This window comes from Podospora bellae-mahoneyi, chromosome 2, assembly GCF_035222275.1.
Source record: "Podospora bellae-mahoneyi strain CBS 112042 chromosome 2, whole genome shotgun sequence".
NCBI classification, from domain to species: Eukaryota; Fungi; Ascomycota; class Sordariomycetes; order Sordariales; family Podosporaceae; genus Podospora; species Podospora bellae-mahoneyi.
Genome location: NC_085881.1, coordinates 3968798 through 3985708, shown reverse-complemented (window position 1 = coordinate 3985708; position 16911 = coordinate 3968798). Strand labels below are relative to the sequence as shown.

The following is a 16911-nucleotide window of genomic DNA, read 5'->3' as shown; positions in this document are numbered from 1 at the left end:
GTCAAGCTTCGCAAGCAATTGCTTGAGTTCCCCTCTCTTGTCTGGGATCCCCTCGCCTGGTGAAGCTGAGGCAGTCCCGACAGCACGTTCCAGTCTCCGTACTCCCGCGCTGCCATTGGCCGGGTAGAGATATCGGTTACATCCGCTAGCTGTAAATGGCCCTTCCACTCAAGAGGGGACCTGGCCCTTCCCCCGTACCCATCTCCGCGGATCAGAAACGCCACACAGTGCTTGATTTCGAGATGCCCCCGTTGCGGGAACTACACCACTCATCACAAGACGCGTCGGCAGGCAACGTCACAAGCAGGATCTCACTGCCTCTCGGATCTCGTCGCCAACGGCTGATGGCTGCGTCCAGTCGAGATGGCTGTCATCGAGCGCCCCTGATTTGCAGGTCGGCACCAAAAGATCACGGTGGGAACGAAAGGAGCAAAAAGATGCGAGTATCAGGACGAGATATCAGATATCGATTTTGACAGATACACGCCAGTGTGTCTCCCGTGCTCTTGGGAGCGACTGCGCAGCGTTGATTTGGCGAGCAAAGAGATGCCCAGACGACACCCCTGAGCTCCCGCCTTGCCATTTTCTGTTGCGGTTGCATGCCAGGCCTTGCTAGCTAGGAGCAAACATCAAAGCCTTTTTCTCTTTGATCAGAGAGAGAAAAAAATCTTGACTGCCAGATTAGGCTCAAGCGCCAGGCACGGGAACGACAACAAGAGGCGGATCTTTGCTGCAATCGCACAGATGCATACGATCATACATACAGGACGGCGGCAAACCTCGACGCAGTCACCTCTCTCGATAGGTCCATCCAGTATGAGCGGCCAGTCACGAGGGCAAAACACCATGACTCCCTCAATACAAGAACCCCCCAAGTACGTTATGCATGGCTTCCATTTCTTGCGCAGCCAGGATTGGGTCGAATGTTCTCTTTTACCCCCAAACCTGCTCCTTTGGTTGGGGGCGGGGCATGTATGTGCAGCAACACAAGATGGGATGCCCATCAAGGTGCGGCTGGCCCCTGAGCGCCTAGCGCGGATTGCGTCTTTTCGTCTCTTTTTTCCCTTTTTATGATGTCGAACCAGTCTGGGCGAGATAGAGAACCCCCGTTTCGATACAACGGCACCGACATGACGTTCCGGTATCGTAGGTGGCAGTCACAAGAGGCCATCTGCACCAGCCCAGGAGACGCAGCGAGACGACGATGTCGGAACGAATTCCTATGCTCGCACGGCCGTCTCGGGAATCTGAAAGCCCATCTCACATACCGCAAGCCAAGATCGAAAATACGCGGGCTTTTAGGAGCCCCGAGCACCTCGGAACCGTACCTGGCATTGTTACTGGACATGGCCACATCATATTGGGCCACTTACAACGACGAATTCCTAGTCCTCAACCATCACCCATCATTATTATCACGTCAACGATGTGGGAAACCGCCAGTGAAATAAGGAGAGAGAGACAGGCGCCACCCACACACGACAGCTGAGACACGGGAAACACAACGCCAACCAGGTCCCAAAACATCAACATCTCGACCCGCCCACCCGAAGCTATACCGAAGGGGTACCTTGATAAAAAGCGGTGTCGCGGCGGCATTGACAAGTAAAACGAGCAGCACCGCAGCACGCACAATCTAGTCGTGCCCCGGCTCGCTGCTACCCAAGTGTTTCGTCCTGAGATCCGGCACATCAACTGGCTGCGGACGTTCGGTACCTGCATGCAAGACGTAGAGAGAGGTACCTACCACAGGTAGGAGGAGCCCTGGCATCACGGAGAGAGCACGTTCTCGCTGCGTCGTGTCACGACTCCCGACAGGCCCAATTCGTTGGGGAAGGAAAGCAGGAGCAGACAACAAAAAATTATTATTTTTTTTGCCTCCCACATCTGGAAATACTAAGGTCCCCGAGCGCCGAGCAACGCATCAATTATTACTCGAATGATGGCACACACATACCTACATACGCCCACACACCATCCGCCAAATACTACACGAGGTTTTCCCAACCGCGCGGGAGCCGCTAGATACGATCCACGGAGAATTTCTGTCATGGTGACAGTAGCATCTCGTCCAATCAATGTTCTCAATGTAGAGGGCCTTCTCACCAGGTCCGCCGCCTCGGCCCCGATCTATCTATCCGCAGAGGGTCCTTTCATCTTTGATCCCTGATTCGACTCTGGATTGGCTGAGAGGGTTCTCTTATTGTTTTCCCGCCATCAGCGAAAGCCGGGCTGGCTGGCCACCGACCGGATCGGCCGGCCATAGCTTGGAGGAGATCGCTTCGAAACATTATTCACCAAGCAGAGGATGAACAGAGATCGTCCCGTAATCTGTCTTGGAGTATTCTCAGCTTCCCAGCCTAACGGCGATGAAGGATGATTGCCAAGATGCTTGGATATGCCCGTTGAGATGTAAAGAAGTCCAGAACCCTTTTCAGCGCGACAAGCTAAGCAGAAACGTGCTTTGGTGATTGCCACGGTGGGGGGTTAAGAGAGAAGGAGGGGGCGGGGCCGTATTCAGAACCGTCAAGAGACTTCGGTTGACTTCTCTGTTTTGCTTCTTTTTCTTTCCTTGGGCTGGTTTCTGAGATCTGTTTCGCAATAGCTTCAGCCCCTGAACCGCCGACGTTGGACGACGTTGACGTCTTTGCTCTACCCCGGAACCTTGAACTGTTGTTTACTTTTTTGTCCTTTTTTAGCCTCTTATTTCACCAAAAGCGGATCTTTCCAAGCTGTCCGTGCTTGAGACATCTCCGGAAAGGCTGAAGGGTTCTCCGAGGGATCTGTACACACACACGGCGATTGGGGGGAGGGTTGTTGTTGATCTCCCTTCCCCCAATGTCTTGTTTCGCCTCCTCATTTCTTTTTTCTTCTCTTTCCTTACGCTACTTGATGTCTTGGCCTATCCGAACCCGAATAGAGGCCCCAGTTTTTGTGGTTTCTTTCAACTCCTCGAGTTTTAGCCCTTTGCTTTTCTTTCCGGCTTCGGTTTTGAATCAAACAAAGAGAAGGGTCTTGTTGAACGCGCCGTGCCGACAACCGGTCGCCACTACGACTGATAGTGGTCTAGCTTGCGAAGTCTGGTTGTTCGAGTCTCTCTACTAGTGTCGAGTAGCTTTTTGATATCAAAGTATTAAGCTCGGTCTGTTACTGGATGGAGTGGACTAATTTCTCCGGATGATCGACGGAGCTACGGCGCCGGGGAAGGGCTTCCGGGGTGTCAGTTTGGGTCTTGGCTTTTTATCTCAACTTTCCCACCCTCCACACAATCACCGACATCTTTGAAGCTAGCAAAAGATCGAATTCGCGATGGGATCCAAAAACAGCAACGGATAAGACTTTGCTTCTTTGATGTTGTTTGTTGCCGACACCCCTCCCCCTTCCCCTTCCGGGGTTTAGCTGATGCACATGATGCAAGATTGTGGTAGTGCTAACCTATCCCAATCAACGGTGAAAATGATCGTCGATCTTCCAAGATGGCGCCGTCGATGTGTTCGAACATGGTCTAAAGCCGTAAGATTTTATAGACTCTCACCGTAGCTAGTGTCGGCGTGGCAGTCGTGGCAAACTCTTTTTGGTTGTTGATTAGAGGTCGTGGTGTTGTCTCGTCTCGTGAATGTAAAGGATGAGGCTCTATTCTTGTCTGTATGCATCACGTAGGGTCAACGACCACCACCACCACCACACAGACAATACCTAACCTGACAGCTGTTACGAAGCTACCGGATGGACTGCCGAGGCGAGAGTCTCTGTCTTGAAAGTTTCAGCTCTCTAGTCTACAATAGCCTCAGCTGCTTTGGTGCTGTCTCTAGTTGTCGACAGAAATGTCCGTGAATCTTTCTAGGTATGGAGCTCCGGCAGGCAGAGAGGGGGGGAAGAAAAGTCTGTTGAGACATACATACACACACACACACATACACACGCACCCTACAAATGCAGATAGAAAGGGGCAAGGCTTGTTGAAAGTTCCTACATATGCTTGTTGCGTACTGCACCTACTACCTATGGCAAGTGACTAATAAGCTAGGTATCGGAGATAGAATTTTGTGGTTGTTCACAGAAAGCGGTGTGAACAAACTCACATACCTACTACCTATCTATCCCCTTGGGTATGCAGTAGGAAGGCCAGTTCTTGAGGCCCAAAGGCTGCTTCACACTCACACCGTTCTCTTTTTGTCCAGAGTAAAAGTTTCGAACTAGATACGGAGGGGCACTAACTGCACTAAACTTACACCCCTCATATTTAACCCTTGACTACCAATTTAAGACTGCTCTCCGCAAAAAAAGAAAGAAAAAAAAAGAACAAAATAAGGAAGCTATTCAGATCTTCACCCGGCACGCCTGGACTTCCATTGGACCCTGATCTACAGGCACTTGCCCCATAAGACAAACGACGATCTGATTCACGCTAGGCTGGCTAGTAAAAGGGATCCTGTTCTGAAGAAAGAGAGGGTCTCGATCCTTTTGTTTTCATTTGTGCTTGGCCTCGTGGTGTTTGGTCTGTGGCATGCCTGTCTGTGCCTAGGAGGCAATTAGCTCTAAAGTGAACCCCCGACTAGCAAAATCTAGACACGAGAGCAAAGGCCGTCCAGAGGCTGCTACGAGGTTATACAAATCTTAGACCCTTCCTTAGCAGTGCCCAGCTAGTTTTCTTATTAATATTTTTTGACGACGGCGAGAACGGTCTAGCGTTTTTCTCTCCAGGTCGATAGAGGGGAGGCTAAGCAAGTCGATCTACAGGTCTTTAGCTGGGGTAGGGTGTTAGGTAAATTGTTTCCAGCTAGCCATCTAGGGTGGTTGGCTCGTGTTACTAGGTACGTACGTAATAAAAGTGTGGTGGGTCATCTATCCTGAGCGTTTGGGATGAGGATGAAAAACGAACATTTGCGGTGAGGTCGGACTTGTTTGCTGAAAGGGGAAGTTTGGGTGGAAGGTTCGAAATTTTCTTGTGTGGGGGTAGGGGGATTGGGGTGGGTGATGTGATGATTAACATGAAACTTTCTTTCAGTTGTAATGGAAGGCTTCGCGGGCTTTGCAGGCTTCTAAATGTTACGTGATGACGGGAGGGAATGAGGGTCGGCGGATGTTGGGTGGGCAGGTGGCGAGGGTGGTATTGTTGATGGGTTGGGAAAGGGGGGAGGCGAAAAGGGGCGGCCGCCGGGGGGAAGGGAAGAGAAGTGGTTTGTTTTTGTTTACTTTGGTGCCGAGGGAGAAAGAGACTTAGCCAGGGGTGGGAGGGGATATGGTGATGGTGGCGAAGGTGAAGTGTTGTTTTCGAGGGTTTGGAGGTATAGTGTTGTTGGGTCTGGTGTTGCTCTGGATACCTTAGGTATCCTATGGTGGCTGGTACATGTCAGGTGCCGGCCACATGTGAGGTGCCAGCAGAGCTGTGAGAAAAGTGATGATATTGTTCAGCACTACGAAAATCAGCTCCTGAGAGCAAAAACCTATCCCTATCAACAAACCTAGCCTGTGGGTTACAGGGCAGAAGCCCTAGGAGCAACCTGACTGAAATCCACCGGGAGCAACACCTTCCACACCACAGAATTAAAATGTGACGGGCATAGAGACGAAAAGATTCGGTTCCCAATGTCGAGTGCGCTGATATCCATCATATGCCGCCCTGTTCTTCTGGCGTGAATGATGGTCACATGTATCAACAAATGGGCAGAGTCTCTACCAAGACTAAAACAGAAAGCAAAAGATCTACCCACGTGTGGTTGTCCACAGATTCCTATCAGGTGTTGTTGGTGATAATGACAACTTTCTCGAACTAGCATGAGGCAAGAGACATAGAGCTTCTATCTCAAGGTTCTCAACTTCATGGATTGACGCCAGATGATCTAGAAAGTGGTGAGTCAGAATGGCACCTGCTAAATCGTACTGGATCCTGCTTCCGCAGTGTGACTGGTTAGTATGTATCTTTCTGTCCCTGTTAGTGATTTTGCAGTTATAGGAATCAATGAAGTCAATGAGGAAGTGAGATATTGAAGAAGGCGATAAGTATATGCCTGTGTTCCCGTGGACAGTGGAAGATTGGCATCTCTCTGAGCTAAAGTCTCTAATATTTGCACACAGAACACTCCTAGCATTAGGAGGAGGCATGGTACAGGTGTGAAAGTCACCCTCACACCAAACGAGGATGTTTGTTTCCGAATAGCTACATGTGATAACTACTGTATAGGCAAGTCACATGTACAAGATGGCACTTCGTAGGTTAGACAAGAGCTGTTAAGACACAGCTCCTCATGTCTTATCGAAGACACAGGGTTTTGCGTAAATAGCCCGCCAACATTACAAGTTGATCCACTGTCAGGTTGATGTGAAGGCTGAGACAGAGCCACACACTAGTCCTCGCTGTAGGATTCCTTTCAAGTCCTCATAACCTTACTTGAAAAACTTGTAAGTCTGAAGGAGGCACTTAGCAACATATTTCGTGCTCTACACCAGCGAATCATACTCCGATAACCGTTCTCTTCCTGGTGTAAAATACTCAACTGCACAGACCAGAATGCCACAGCACCTCTTCTCAAACCCATCACCAAGTAAACATACCACCGCTCACATTTCAACCATTTCTCATTCCTATCATACCATAACCCCCCCAAAAAGATTTAAACACCCCCCTCTAAAAACTATTGCTGCCACATATACTCACTCAACCCCAACAACCTCTCCCCCAACTGCCTCTTCGCCTGCGCCGCCACCCCCCTCTCCCGATCAGCCAGCTGCTCACTATAGCACAGCTCCAGCAGCGCCTTCAGCTCATCATAGCTATACCCCTCCCCCTTCTTCCCCCCCTCCTCGCTACTCCCCCCCTCCTCGCTACTCCCCCCCCCCTGCTGCCGCCCAGCATCCTGCTTCGCCCGCTCAACAATCGCATCCGGCCCCTTCTCAAACAACTCAAAATACCCCATCGCCCTCCCCAAGTCCACACCTTCCTCAATGTTCTTCAGGTTCTGCTGCAACACCCTCACGTTCAGTTTCATCCTCCCGCAGCCGTTGAGGTTCATCGGGTGGGACACCACGGGCGCGATCTTGATGAGATAGGCGTTTATCAACAGACCCAGTCCACGGCGGATGAAGAGGACTTCTCGTTCGCGGAGATACCGGGTGGTGGTTTCATCGTAGGCGACCATCTCCGCGTTGAGGGACAAGATTTCTTGGTCGGGTTCCGTGACGATTTGGTCGAGGGTGTAGGGTGCTGTGATGGTAGGGGAAAGGGCGAGGGAGAGGGAGTGGACGATCCGACAGCGGACCTCCATGTGAAGGGTGCGGAGGGCTATGGAGGCGAGTTCCTCGTAGGAAGTTAGGATGCTGTCGAAGGATCTAGATCAAAATGTTAGTATACTGAGCCAAACAAAGAGGAGGGACAAAGAGGGGGGACAAAAAACATACTGCACCGTCTCCTGCGTCATAGGCAGGTACACCGGCCCCTCCTCCGCCGTGGCCTTATTAGGGTCATTCAGCAACGTCCACCTCTTCTTCTCCGGCTTCGGCAGCGTCGCCGCCGACGGCTTGGTCGACGTGTCGTTCTCGTTCTTCGTGATGTGCCGCAGGCCCATAACCTTAACCGTGAGCCACTTCATGCTCGTGTACAGCAGGCACAGCGACGAGATCGTATCCCTGTCCTGGATGATATCGCTTGCCTCCAGCTTTTGTTCGTTCGCTTTAGCAATCAACAAGCCCACTTCTTTCCGGAGAAGCTCCTCGAACTCTTCTGTTGCTCCCGATGTCTCTGCCTTCCAGAGGTTCATCACCGTGTCGTGGATCTCACTAGGTTCCAGTGCCATGACTGCCGAGGCACGGAGTTCTTCGGAAGTGGATGCTTCTTCTTGGGTTTTGGTGACGAGAGCTTTGTACCAGTTGAAGCAGCGGTCGTAATATCTCAACATCTGAGTGATGATCAGTGAGCTGAGAGCCTGATCATGTGGGATCGTCCCCAGCATGCGGCAGAAGGCTGTGATGACCGTAAAGAAGGCGGTTGTCCCCTTGAAAATAGGTCTCTTGGCGAGATGGGCCCATTCCGAGTCTTGCAAGAAAGCATCCGCCTCCCCAAAGACGGTATCACTGAGCTTGCCAAGAGTTTCATCAAGTTGAGGCTGGAATACGTTGACAAGGAAGTTGTCCAGAAAAGACGTCAACGTGCTCGTAGCCAGGTCAGATCCAGGGGGCACGATGCTTTTCAGACGCTGCAAAAAGACAAGCGTCGGTGGCAACAGTAGGCTCATATTGAAGACACTCGGCTCAACAAGCGACTTGTATGTCCCACTGCTCTGCTCTCTGCCATACCCAGCCCCCAAGCTCTTCCTTGTCGCCGCAGCATCCGACCGTGGCACCACCAATGTGGACTTCTTGCTGTTTTTTCCAGAATTGGAAGTCAAACCAGGGACAGCATTCTGAATAATATTATCCAGTGCTTCATACTCGGCCGTCATCTCCGCCGACTTGGCGTCCGCTTCCGAGAACTTGAAGAGGTGTTCCCTGGCGTCCATATGGCCATTCAAACCACCGCCTGGTCTCGGTGACGAGCGGAACTGGTACACATCAGCGTCGGTAGTGACATAGTTGTGTAACAGCGAGCGGATTTCGTTCTGGTAGAGATTCCAAAGTTCCTTGAAACTTCCCAGAAGAGCAATATTGTTGCCGGCTCCCTCACGTCGGATGAGGGACTTGATCGACTCGTGGAACACACGGTGGCCTTCGGCGATCGCTTCGAATTTGCCATAGAGAGTCCAGAGCAGGTCATAGATGACATCTGCCCTCATCTGGGTCTCCCGCTGGCCATATATATGTAACCCGTTAGAGCCGTTCGATCCACCACGTAATGAGCTAGGATGCTTCTGGTCGATATCGTTGATCGTCTCGTTGACAACAGCAAAGAGCTCAACAGGCAGTCGTTGCTTCAGCATATCGACGGCAGTTTCTAACCTGCCCAATCTGTTCAAAGATTCAACCAAGAGCGTAATATAGTAGAAAGTATCGGCCTCGGGATTCTTTTGGGGATCCTCAGTCACAGACCGGTCCCAATCGATGGACTCGAAAATGATATGAAATGGGACAAGGCTGGAAGTATCCTGGAATGCCTCGTTCATAGCTCCATGATGTTTGGTGAGATTCTGCCACCGCTCCTGGCAGTAGGGGGATTTCAAGTAGAGATGTTCGTGCAGTTCCTCGACCAAGATTTCCATCAATGCCGTCTCCTGGTTGGCAAGATAGCTGCGCAAGTCACTCAGCGCCCCAATCCCGTCCAATTCTGGTTTCGTTAGTTTGCGCAACGCATTTTGCAACACTTCGACGGCCGTGAGGAAGCGCTTCTCGGATATTCTGGCTTCCAACTGATCCGGCACCGTCCGCAAATCATCTAGCTCGTTTAATGTCTGTAGCACATCGTCATACATGCGAGATGTCGCGTGTAGCTTTTTCAGTTCCGGGTCTGTCGCACATAGAGCCGTTTTTGATGTGGCTAGAGACTCCTTCAAGGAGCGCACCTTTTTCTGCGAGGCCTGGATGCTGCCCTGAATCTTGTGGAAGGTTCCGATGGAGCTGTTGAAGCCCTGGTGGTACTCGTGGACAATCTTCTTGAGCGAGTCTTGCAGATACTGGTGCGTTTGGCGAAAGTTGCGATATTCGTGGGCGCGGCCGACCGAGCTGGTGTCGAGCAGCTGTAGCGCCAGCTGTACGGGGATGCAGTCGTTCTCCAGCATGGCTGGCCATTCCTGCTTGATCAGCTCGAGCACCCTCCCCATCTCGCGCTCGGCGTTGGTCTCTCGGGCGGATCGCTGCATGGCGCGTTCGTTGCGCTGGGCAGATCGTGGTGGTGGCCCATTGCGGAGTGAGGGCGGAGGTGGTTGTCGGGAGCGAGACTGGACCGAGTCTGAATTTGAGTTTGGAGCTGCGCTTTGGTTCACCGCCTGTCGTGGTGGTGGTGGCGGCGCGAACCGTTCGCTGCCATATCCCTCCCCGTATGGGTCATACTCTTCGTCCTGGCGACTGAGATTGCCGTAACCTCCTCCTACTCCTCCACCACCACCTCCTCCATAGTTGCCGCCATTGCGGTACGACTGGCCATAACGGTTGGCCATTGTGTAATTCGAGGATCCTAGGCTGCTGGCTACCGAGTTCGAGCGTTCTTCATTATCGGATCATTCTCTGGTGATGGGGTCAAGTCGAGCTGCGTGGTGAGGACGGCGCCTCCGAGCTCTGAGTATGGTGATTGTGAAGTCGTCGGAGCTCTTGTTGATGGTCGTTGGTATTCTCTGTTGCCGTCTGGCCCCTGTCAAGCAATGCACCTCCCCCAGCTGCGGGAATGCAGGCGGGGACCCACTCGCGAGGGGTACCTGTTCAACAAGGTACTTGGTATCTGCCATCAGATCGCTTTGTTTAATAGATGTCCTGTAATAATGTCATGAGTTTGAATTCAGAATCTCTATTCTTGAACAGTCATTCAGTATAATTATTTCGTGATTTTGCTTGCTGTATACCAACCTTCAAGCTGTAAGCTATTCCTGATATGCCTGCAAGGTACAGTGGATTGCTGTTTCCCTGGGCTGGGGCCAGCAGCCAAGCTATCTCGGATTTACACTCATTCATCCCGCCCTCAAACTCGTTTGCATCTTGAGAGGCTTTCTCTCAAGTTACCAATTTTTCAACACTTTCATTTTAAGGTGCTGGGTTGTATATGACATCGGTGGCACGACATATCCTTTGTTTGACCAGCCACTCATCAAACACCTCTCCCCAAAATGGCACAAAACAGCAATGTAGCTCGATTCCCCATCGATGTCATCCGCCTCACAGCAGCCACCACACAAGCACCCGTTAAGAGACCCAGAGTAAGACCGACGACCACTCACCCTTTCACGCTATAAACATACTAACTTCTCGCCCAGGAATTCACCTGCTTCTCCTACGACAAGAACCACAACCTCCGCCTCGACGACTCCTCTATCAAATGGTACTACCCACCTCAACCTCCCGCCCTCCCCGCCAACCTCTCCGCCGGCTTCGACAAGTTCGACAAGCACGACAGCCAAGACGAGCACCTCGACAGCCTCCTCACAGCCATCGCCCACCACGAGCAGCAAACCAACCAGCCCATCGACGCCAAGTTCGTCACGTGGCGAGGCATGATGACCAAATTCCTGATCGCCCCCTATCCGTATGACGACGACGACGGCTTCGAAATGAACGCCACGCTCTTTCAAGACTGCATCTTCATCGAAGAGAACTGGGTTTTTGCTGCCGAAAAGAAAGCCAAGCAGAATTCAGGGTGGAAAGGTCCAATATCACAGGAAGAAATGACGTTTTGGGGTTACAAGTTTGAGACGCTGGCTACGATACCGCGGCCATGGGCGGAGACGTCCAGGGAGGTGATTGAGAATAGGGGCGACGAGGTGGTGAGCAACAAGGAACAGTATTGCTCTGTTGTGAGGTCAGAGATAGGGGGGAAGGTTCTCTGTTTTGGGGGGGAGGTGGATGCTATATGGGATATGAAGCCAAAGGAGCCGGGGGCTAAGATCAACTGGGTTGAGCTGAAGACGTCCAAAGTCATCCAGAGCCCAAGGGATAAGTTCCAATTCAACAAGAAACTGATGAAGTTTTGGGCGCAGTCGTTTTTGCTGGGGGTGCCGAAGATTGTTGTTGGTTGGAGGGATAAGAAGGGGATGTTGGTTTCGTGCGAAGAGTACGAGACGAAGGAGATTGATGAGAGGGTGAGGAGGGAGAGGGATGGCGGGCAGTGGCCGTGGATGCCGTGGGTGTGCGTCAATTTTGCGTCGGAGATATTGGATTGTAAGTTGTCCATCTTTGTTGTTGAGAGAACCTTCACAGAGCGCCCTTATTTTCTTACTGCTCCTCTCCCTACCTATCTACTTACCCTTCATATAATATAGTAAAAGGCCTGGAAAGAAAATTAATAAGCCTTTGAATTATCTTTAAAGGCCGTTAGTTATCTTTTAAGGCTCTCTCTTGTTTTTTTGTTTTTGGTGACATTTCAACTGACTGGTGATGTCAATAGGGATCCAACAAGTAATCAAGGCCGACCCTCAACAGTCAGGAGTGTGGAGGATTCGATTCGATGCGAAGTCAAAGGTTGTCGAGTTGTTCAAGGTTGAAGAGAGGGGTCATGGAAGAATTTTAACGGATGAGTTTGTGAACTGGAGGACAAGACTTGCGTCAAGTAATCAGCCTCAAGATGGGTAGGCAGTGATGGAAACTTGAACGAAAAAAAGAAACAGTTTGATGGCAGCGCCGCGGACGATAGACCAGAAGGTAGGGGGAGGGGGACCATTAAGGTGTGGGTTGAAACGTATTTGTTTATGTAGCGTATCAACATCATTGTACTAGGCATGAAATGAAGATGTGTTTGAAATGTGATTATTTGGAGCTATGTTTGATGGTTGAGCCGGGCTGAAGTGGACTTTGTTGAGTTGGCTGATGGTACACCATAGACAGCATAAGGAAGGCTCAACAGCTGTAAGTGCTATGTCTTGTTTACTTGGTGATGGGGTCGACAACAGGTTGCTACGGTACCTGATGGCGCATTGAATCATGTGCGTTCTGGCAGTCTGAGTGAATACCACTGGCCCTCAACAGTTAAATGTGGCGATCTGAGCATCGGGCTGTGTGGAAGGCGAACTTTTCTATTTATGCGGTCTGCCTCGGGACCTGGGCTGTAGATCTTTTTGGATCTGGTGATGGATGACAAAATATGGGGTTGGTGTTCAACGCTGGCCGGCCGGACAACAAGGTCCGAACGTCCGTAAAAAATGTGCACTCGTAGCAAGATAGTCTGAGGGGCGTGACATTAAAAGTGATAGCATCATAATGCTACCTCCGTACCAAAGAAGTTTGGTACCTGGTGATTTGAAGGTTCCTATCTGGATGTCTTGGTTGTTTCCGAATGAAAGGAAGATCGCCATTGGGCATCACTTACACCTCACATGCACCTTGTGTAAAAAGTACGACAGCCTGTGGGCGGTGCAATTTATTCGGGACATGGAAGAGCTTATTGCCACAGGATAAGCACACACACGGCCAGTTAATCAGGTAACTATCAACAGGTTGTGAAGCTTGTTTTTTTGCTTGTCACGCTTGTGGAAGAAAAGGGATCAGCAATGAGGAAGATGCGGGGTAGGCTCGAGATTAGTGGTTGTCAGCGGCGGGCAGTGAACGTGGTTGATTGATATGGTTGCTTGCTTTGGGGCCCGGCCGGTGTTGCTGGCCATGTGGTCCATCCGATGATGGATTCTGTGCCTGTGTGTTTGTTGTGCTGCAGCTGCTGTGGTGTTGTCAGTGTCAGTCTTAGTGTAAGTGCGTGCTGGTCGGCTGGTGAGATGAGGCGAAAGAGATCAGATCGCTGTTCAGCTGAATACGGCGGGGTCTTTTGCGGTTGCTAGTGTCTAGTTGCAGTGTGCTTATGCAGGTTCGACTATGAATATCACGAGAAGATTTTAGTCGGGATAGCTTAGCCAACGTGGATTCGTAACGGCAAGACACAGAGGCTGAAACAGCAGGTGGGTGTTGTTGTCGTCTGATAAGGAGTGTTGGCGCATCCAGTGGGGGGTCCTGGTGTAAGCCACCCGCTCTGTTCTGTGCTGCATGAGAAGGAGATCAAGAGTTGCAGATGCAGAGATACCGGTACACGGCACACAAAGAGTCCTTTTGCTTGGATATATTTGGAGGGTGAGTTATGTATGTTTAACGGAGTGTACTACGGGGTAGCAAGGAGTTGTTCATAAGGGGCCAGAACGTCGGCTAGTTCCTTGGGAGAACCCACTGGCATATCGAAATGAAACGGACTGGTAAAACAGAACCGAACCGTTGACTCCTGAAAGAAGCGTGAGAAGTTCACCCAAACACGGTCGCAAAAAGTTTGAAATTAGCAACGTTCAAAAAATAAAAATACAAAAAAGGGTGACATTCCGTTCGGCAGGTGAGTGCTCGCTCTGGCGAAATCTTTCATGCCACGATGCCATGGCCTGTCTCTGATCTTGCATTGCACGCCCGGCGTGGTGTCTGGAGCGAAATTAGCCAATCAAACAGCACGGCCCTTACACGGTGAACCCCGAGGGTGGGCAAGGCAGGAGGCAGTGGTGGGGCAAATGGCCCCTTTCCATTTAATGGGCTGCGGGAAAGGCATCCATCCTTCCACCCTCACCGTTTTGAAGCGCTTGCATTGGTCAACTTTCCTCTCCTTCCATGCACGGAGCAAAGCTTGGAACATCATTGATCGTTGCACCGAGAGTGAAATTGCAAACCACTTCTTGTTTTCTTGCTGCTTGCCCGCTCTTTCTCTTCCTACCGCACGCAGTCCGACACCTACATCATCGGGCAACCTCTCTCTCTCTCGGACGCGCACCACTCGTTTGCAGGTCCATTTTAGCTCGAGCGCCTTCGTTGTTGATTTTTCGGTTGACGGGTTCCCCTTAACTGGGCATGACGTGACAGCCAGTAGCCAGTACGTACCGTCTGCGCCGGGGCACGTTTTTAGTCTGCCCGACCAAAATAGGAGACACTCAGTTTTTGACCGACACTCGCAGCACAGAAAGAACAGTGAACACTGAACACTGAACACAGCACAAGCAACACAAGCGCTACGCCGCCGCGACCCGGAACCAAACACCAACACGATCGCTTGACTAAAAGGGGGAACATACAAAAGTGTCGACGACATTGTCGCTGAGGACGCTTCCTGCTGCGACAACTCTACGTCGACGCGCATCCAATCGTTTTAGACGCGGATTTCGTTCTCAACCGCCAGCAGTCGCATCGCGCTGTCCTCCCTCGCTCGCATTCCGGTCTTGTCCCTGCTTTTACACACCACACCGACAAACCCCCTTTACGAATTTCCCCTTTCTCGCTATTGCCCAGATGGCTTCGTATGTGTGCACACTCTGAATAGTGACAACTGGCGAATGCTAATGCCCTGACTGCAGATTCGGCAGTTTCTTCCGCTCTATGTGGCATGATATCACCAGCTATGACCGACGTCAGCGCAATTCCCAGTCAATCCCTTCACCGACTCATACTAACTGATTATGCAGATTCCTCATTTGACTCTCCGCAAAGGACAGGGCGCCATGTTCCTCTCCATGGCCGTAATGGCCTCACTTCGATAGCGACCGCCTCCGATTCTCGCAACGACATTTCCTCCCCTTACCACGACGAATCCACCCGCCCTTCGGCGCACTTTGATGCCGCCTATGCCCCCAACACTCCCGGTCTTCCGATGAGCCCCAGTGGGAGGCCATATTCGCCCGGCATGAGATCCATCAACACGCGGGCATCCGTCCCACCTGATGCTTTCGACATGCAGAGCCCCACCGGGTCGATTCCGATGCAGTCTTTCCAGGATGGCCAGCCGCCCGCGCCACCGATCCACAACTCGTGGAATCGGATCGACGCCTGGGCCGAAGAGCACTACATGGAACTTTGGGATCAGCTCTGCGAAGGCGCCACTAACAACGATTTGAACGATCTCGAGCACCAGCTCGACTGCTCCCTTCCTCAGGACGTCCGCGAGTCCCTGATGATCCACGATGGCCAAGAAAGAGGCGGCAACCCCACGGGCATCATTTTTGGGTCCATGCTTTTGGACTGCGAAGAGATTGTTCAGGAGTGGGAGAACTGGGTAAAGGTCAACCAAGAATTCCTGCTCGAGGCGACATTCCCCAGGCCTGCTGTGCCTTCCAAGATTCTGGGAGGAAGCAGCCACGCTTCGACTTCGGCGGCCTCGTCCAGCTCGGCCCCCGTTTCGCCCCAGAATGGCAACTGGAGACAAGAACTGCTCGCTCGTCAGGACAGTGTCCCCGCCGGTGCCATCCAGAAGGTGTATGCGCACCCCGCGTGGATCCCTCTTGTTCGCGATTGGGGTGGAAACAACTTGGCTGTTGACTTGGCGCCTGGACCCAAGGGTACCTGGGGTCAGGTTATTCTGTTTGGTCGCGACTACGACACCAAGTACGTAGTCGCGAAGTCGTGGGCTCATTTAGTGGCTACTGTTGCGGACGATCTTGGCAGTGGCAGATGGTTCATCGATGATGATTCGGGCGAGCTTAAGCTGCGCGAGTTTAAGAGTGCCCGCGTTGAGCCCGGTTATTTCGACATTTTGAGGTGGAGGTGTGACCAGAAGTATGGTCGTACCGCCAACAAGCGCAGGTCGATGGCTCCTCCAAGGAATGCAACCAGTGCGCCCACTTCGCCCTATGCCAACGCGGCTGATTCCAACGCTGAGCCTCGTGGTCGGTCGCTCCAGAGGTTGAGCCAGATTTCTCCCATGCCCAGCCCAATTCGGCCAGGTGTTGGAAAGGCGAGCCCATTGGCGAGAGTGGCCGAGGAGGTTCCCTTGACATCGGCGACGAACAGTATCAAGGTGCCGGAGAAGTTGGTTGAGGTCGACACCCCAAGACACAGCGGAGAGGAGAACAAAGAAAGTGCCCCGAGGTTAGCTGCTCTTGCTGCAAATGGCGAGGTCAGCCCTCCTCCCGAGGTCACCATCACTGAGCCTTCTCAGACAAATGGCACGTCATCAGCGCCTGGCAGCAAACGAAGCAGCAAGCAGGCCACCGTTGTTGAGGTGGAAGAGACGACACTGAAGACCATTGAGATATAGAGCTGCAGGGGCGTGATGACCAGTTTCCCAAGGGAACACACTGCGCTCCTGCTGGCTTAAGGAGCCGGTAATTCTTTTTTTTTTTTAACAAATGGCGACACAACGAAAGCAATTAACGGCGTTCTGGTGGCTTCTTTTTTCTGTCATCACCCATGACCTCACAATTGGTGGAAAAGCTTGTTGTCTTGTCTGGGGGTTTTCTCTCTCATTGGGGCGTTTAAAGTTCTCTTCGGTTTATCGCGATCAACCAATCGCTGCTTTCTTTTTTTCCAAGGGAAGGCCATATTTTACTTTTT

General features: G+C 51.7%; 3 protein-coding genes across 3 annotated transcripts; 2 read left to right on the top strand and 1 right to left on the bottom strand.

Moving 5' to 3' along the window:
• Window positions 1-6635: 6635 nt before the first annotated feature.
• On the bottom strand, window positions 6636-10245 carry SEC8 (exocyst subunit; the record flags this gene model as incomplete). The annotated part of the gene is given in 3 exon segments (XM_062876830.1): window positions 6636-6800; window positions 6819-7329; window positions 7399-10245. 3 exon segments carry the CDS (start codon window positions 10083-10085, stop codon window positions 6636-6638), a joined length of 3363 nt encoding a protein of 1120 aa, XP_062735467.1. The 5' UTR covers window positions 10086-10245.
• Window positions 10047-12350, top strand: RAI1 (decapping endonuclease targeting mRNA). The gene is made up of 3 exons (XM_062876829.1): window positions 10047-10835; window positions 10893-11793; window positions 12020-12350. Exons 1-3 carry the CDS (start codon window positions 10746-10748, stop codon window positions 12202-12204), a joined length of 1176 nt encoding a protein of 391 aa, XP_062735466.1. The 5' UTR covers window positions 10047-10745; the 3' UTR covers window positions 12205-12350.
• Window positions 12351-14149: 1799 nt separating this feature from the next.
• On the top strand, window positions 14150-16615 carry SMI1 (Cell wall assembly regulator; the record flags this gene model as incomplete). Its single annotated transcript, XM_062876828.1, has 3 exons — window positions 14150-14882; window positions 14940-14992; window positions 15048-16615. The coding sequence occupies exons 1-3, from the start codon at window positions 14875-14877 to the stop codon at window positions 16613-16615; spliced, it is 1629 nt and encodes a 542-aa protein (XP_062735465.1). The 5' UTR covers window positions 14150-14874.
• Window positions 16616-16911: the final 296 nt, after the last annotated feature.

Bases quoted from the DNA above. Each gene is read 5' to 3' on its own strand.
- RAI1 (XM_062876829.1), top strand. From the start codon at position 10,746: ATGGCACAAAACAGCAATGTAGCTCGATTCCCCATCGATGTCATCCGC. The intron at 10,836-10,892 runs GTAAGACCGACG...CTTCTCGCCCAG, and splicing joins CACCCGTTAAGAGACCCAGA to GAATTCACCTGCTTCTCCTA. The intron at 11,794-12,019 runs GTAAGTTGTCCA...TGATGTCAATAG, and splicing joins TGCGTCGGAGATATTGGATT to GGATCCAACAAGTAATCAAG.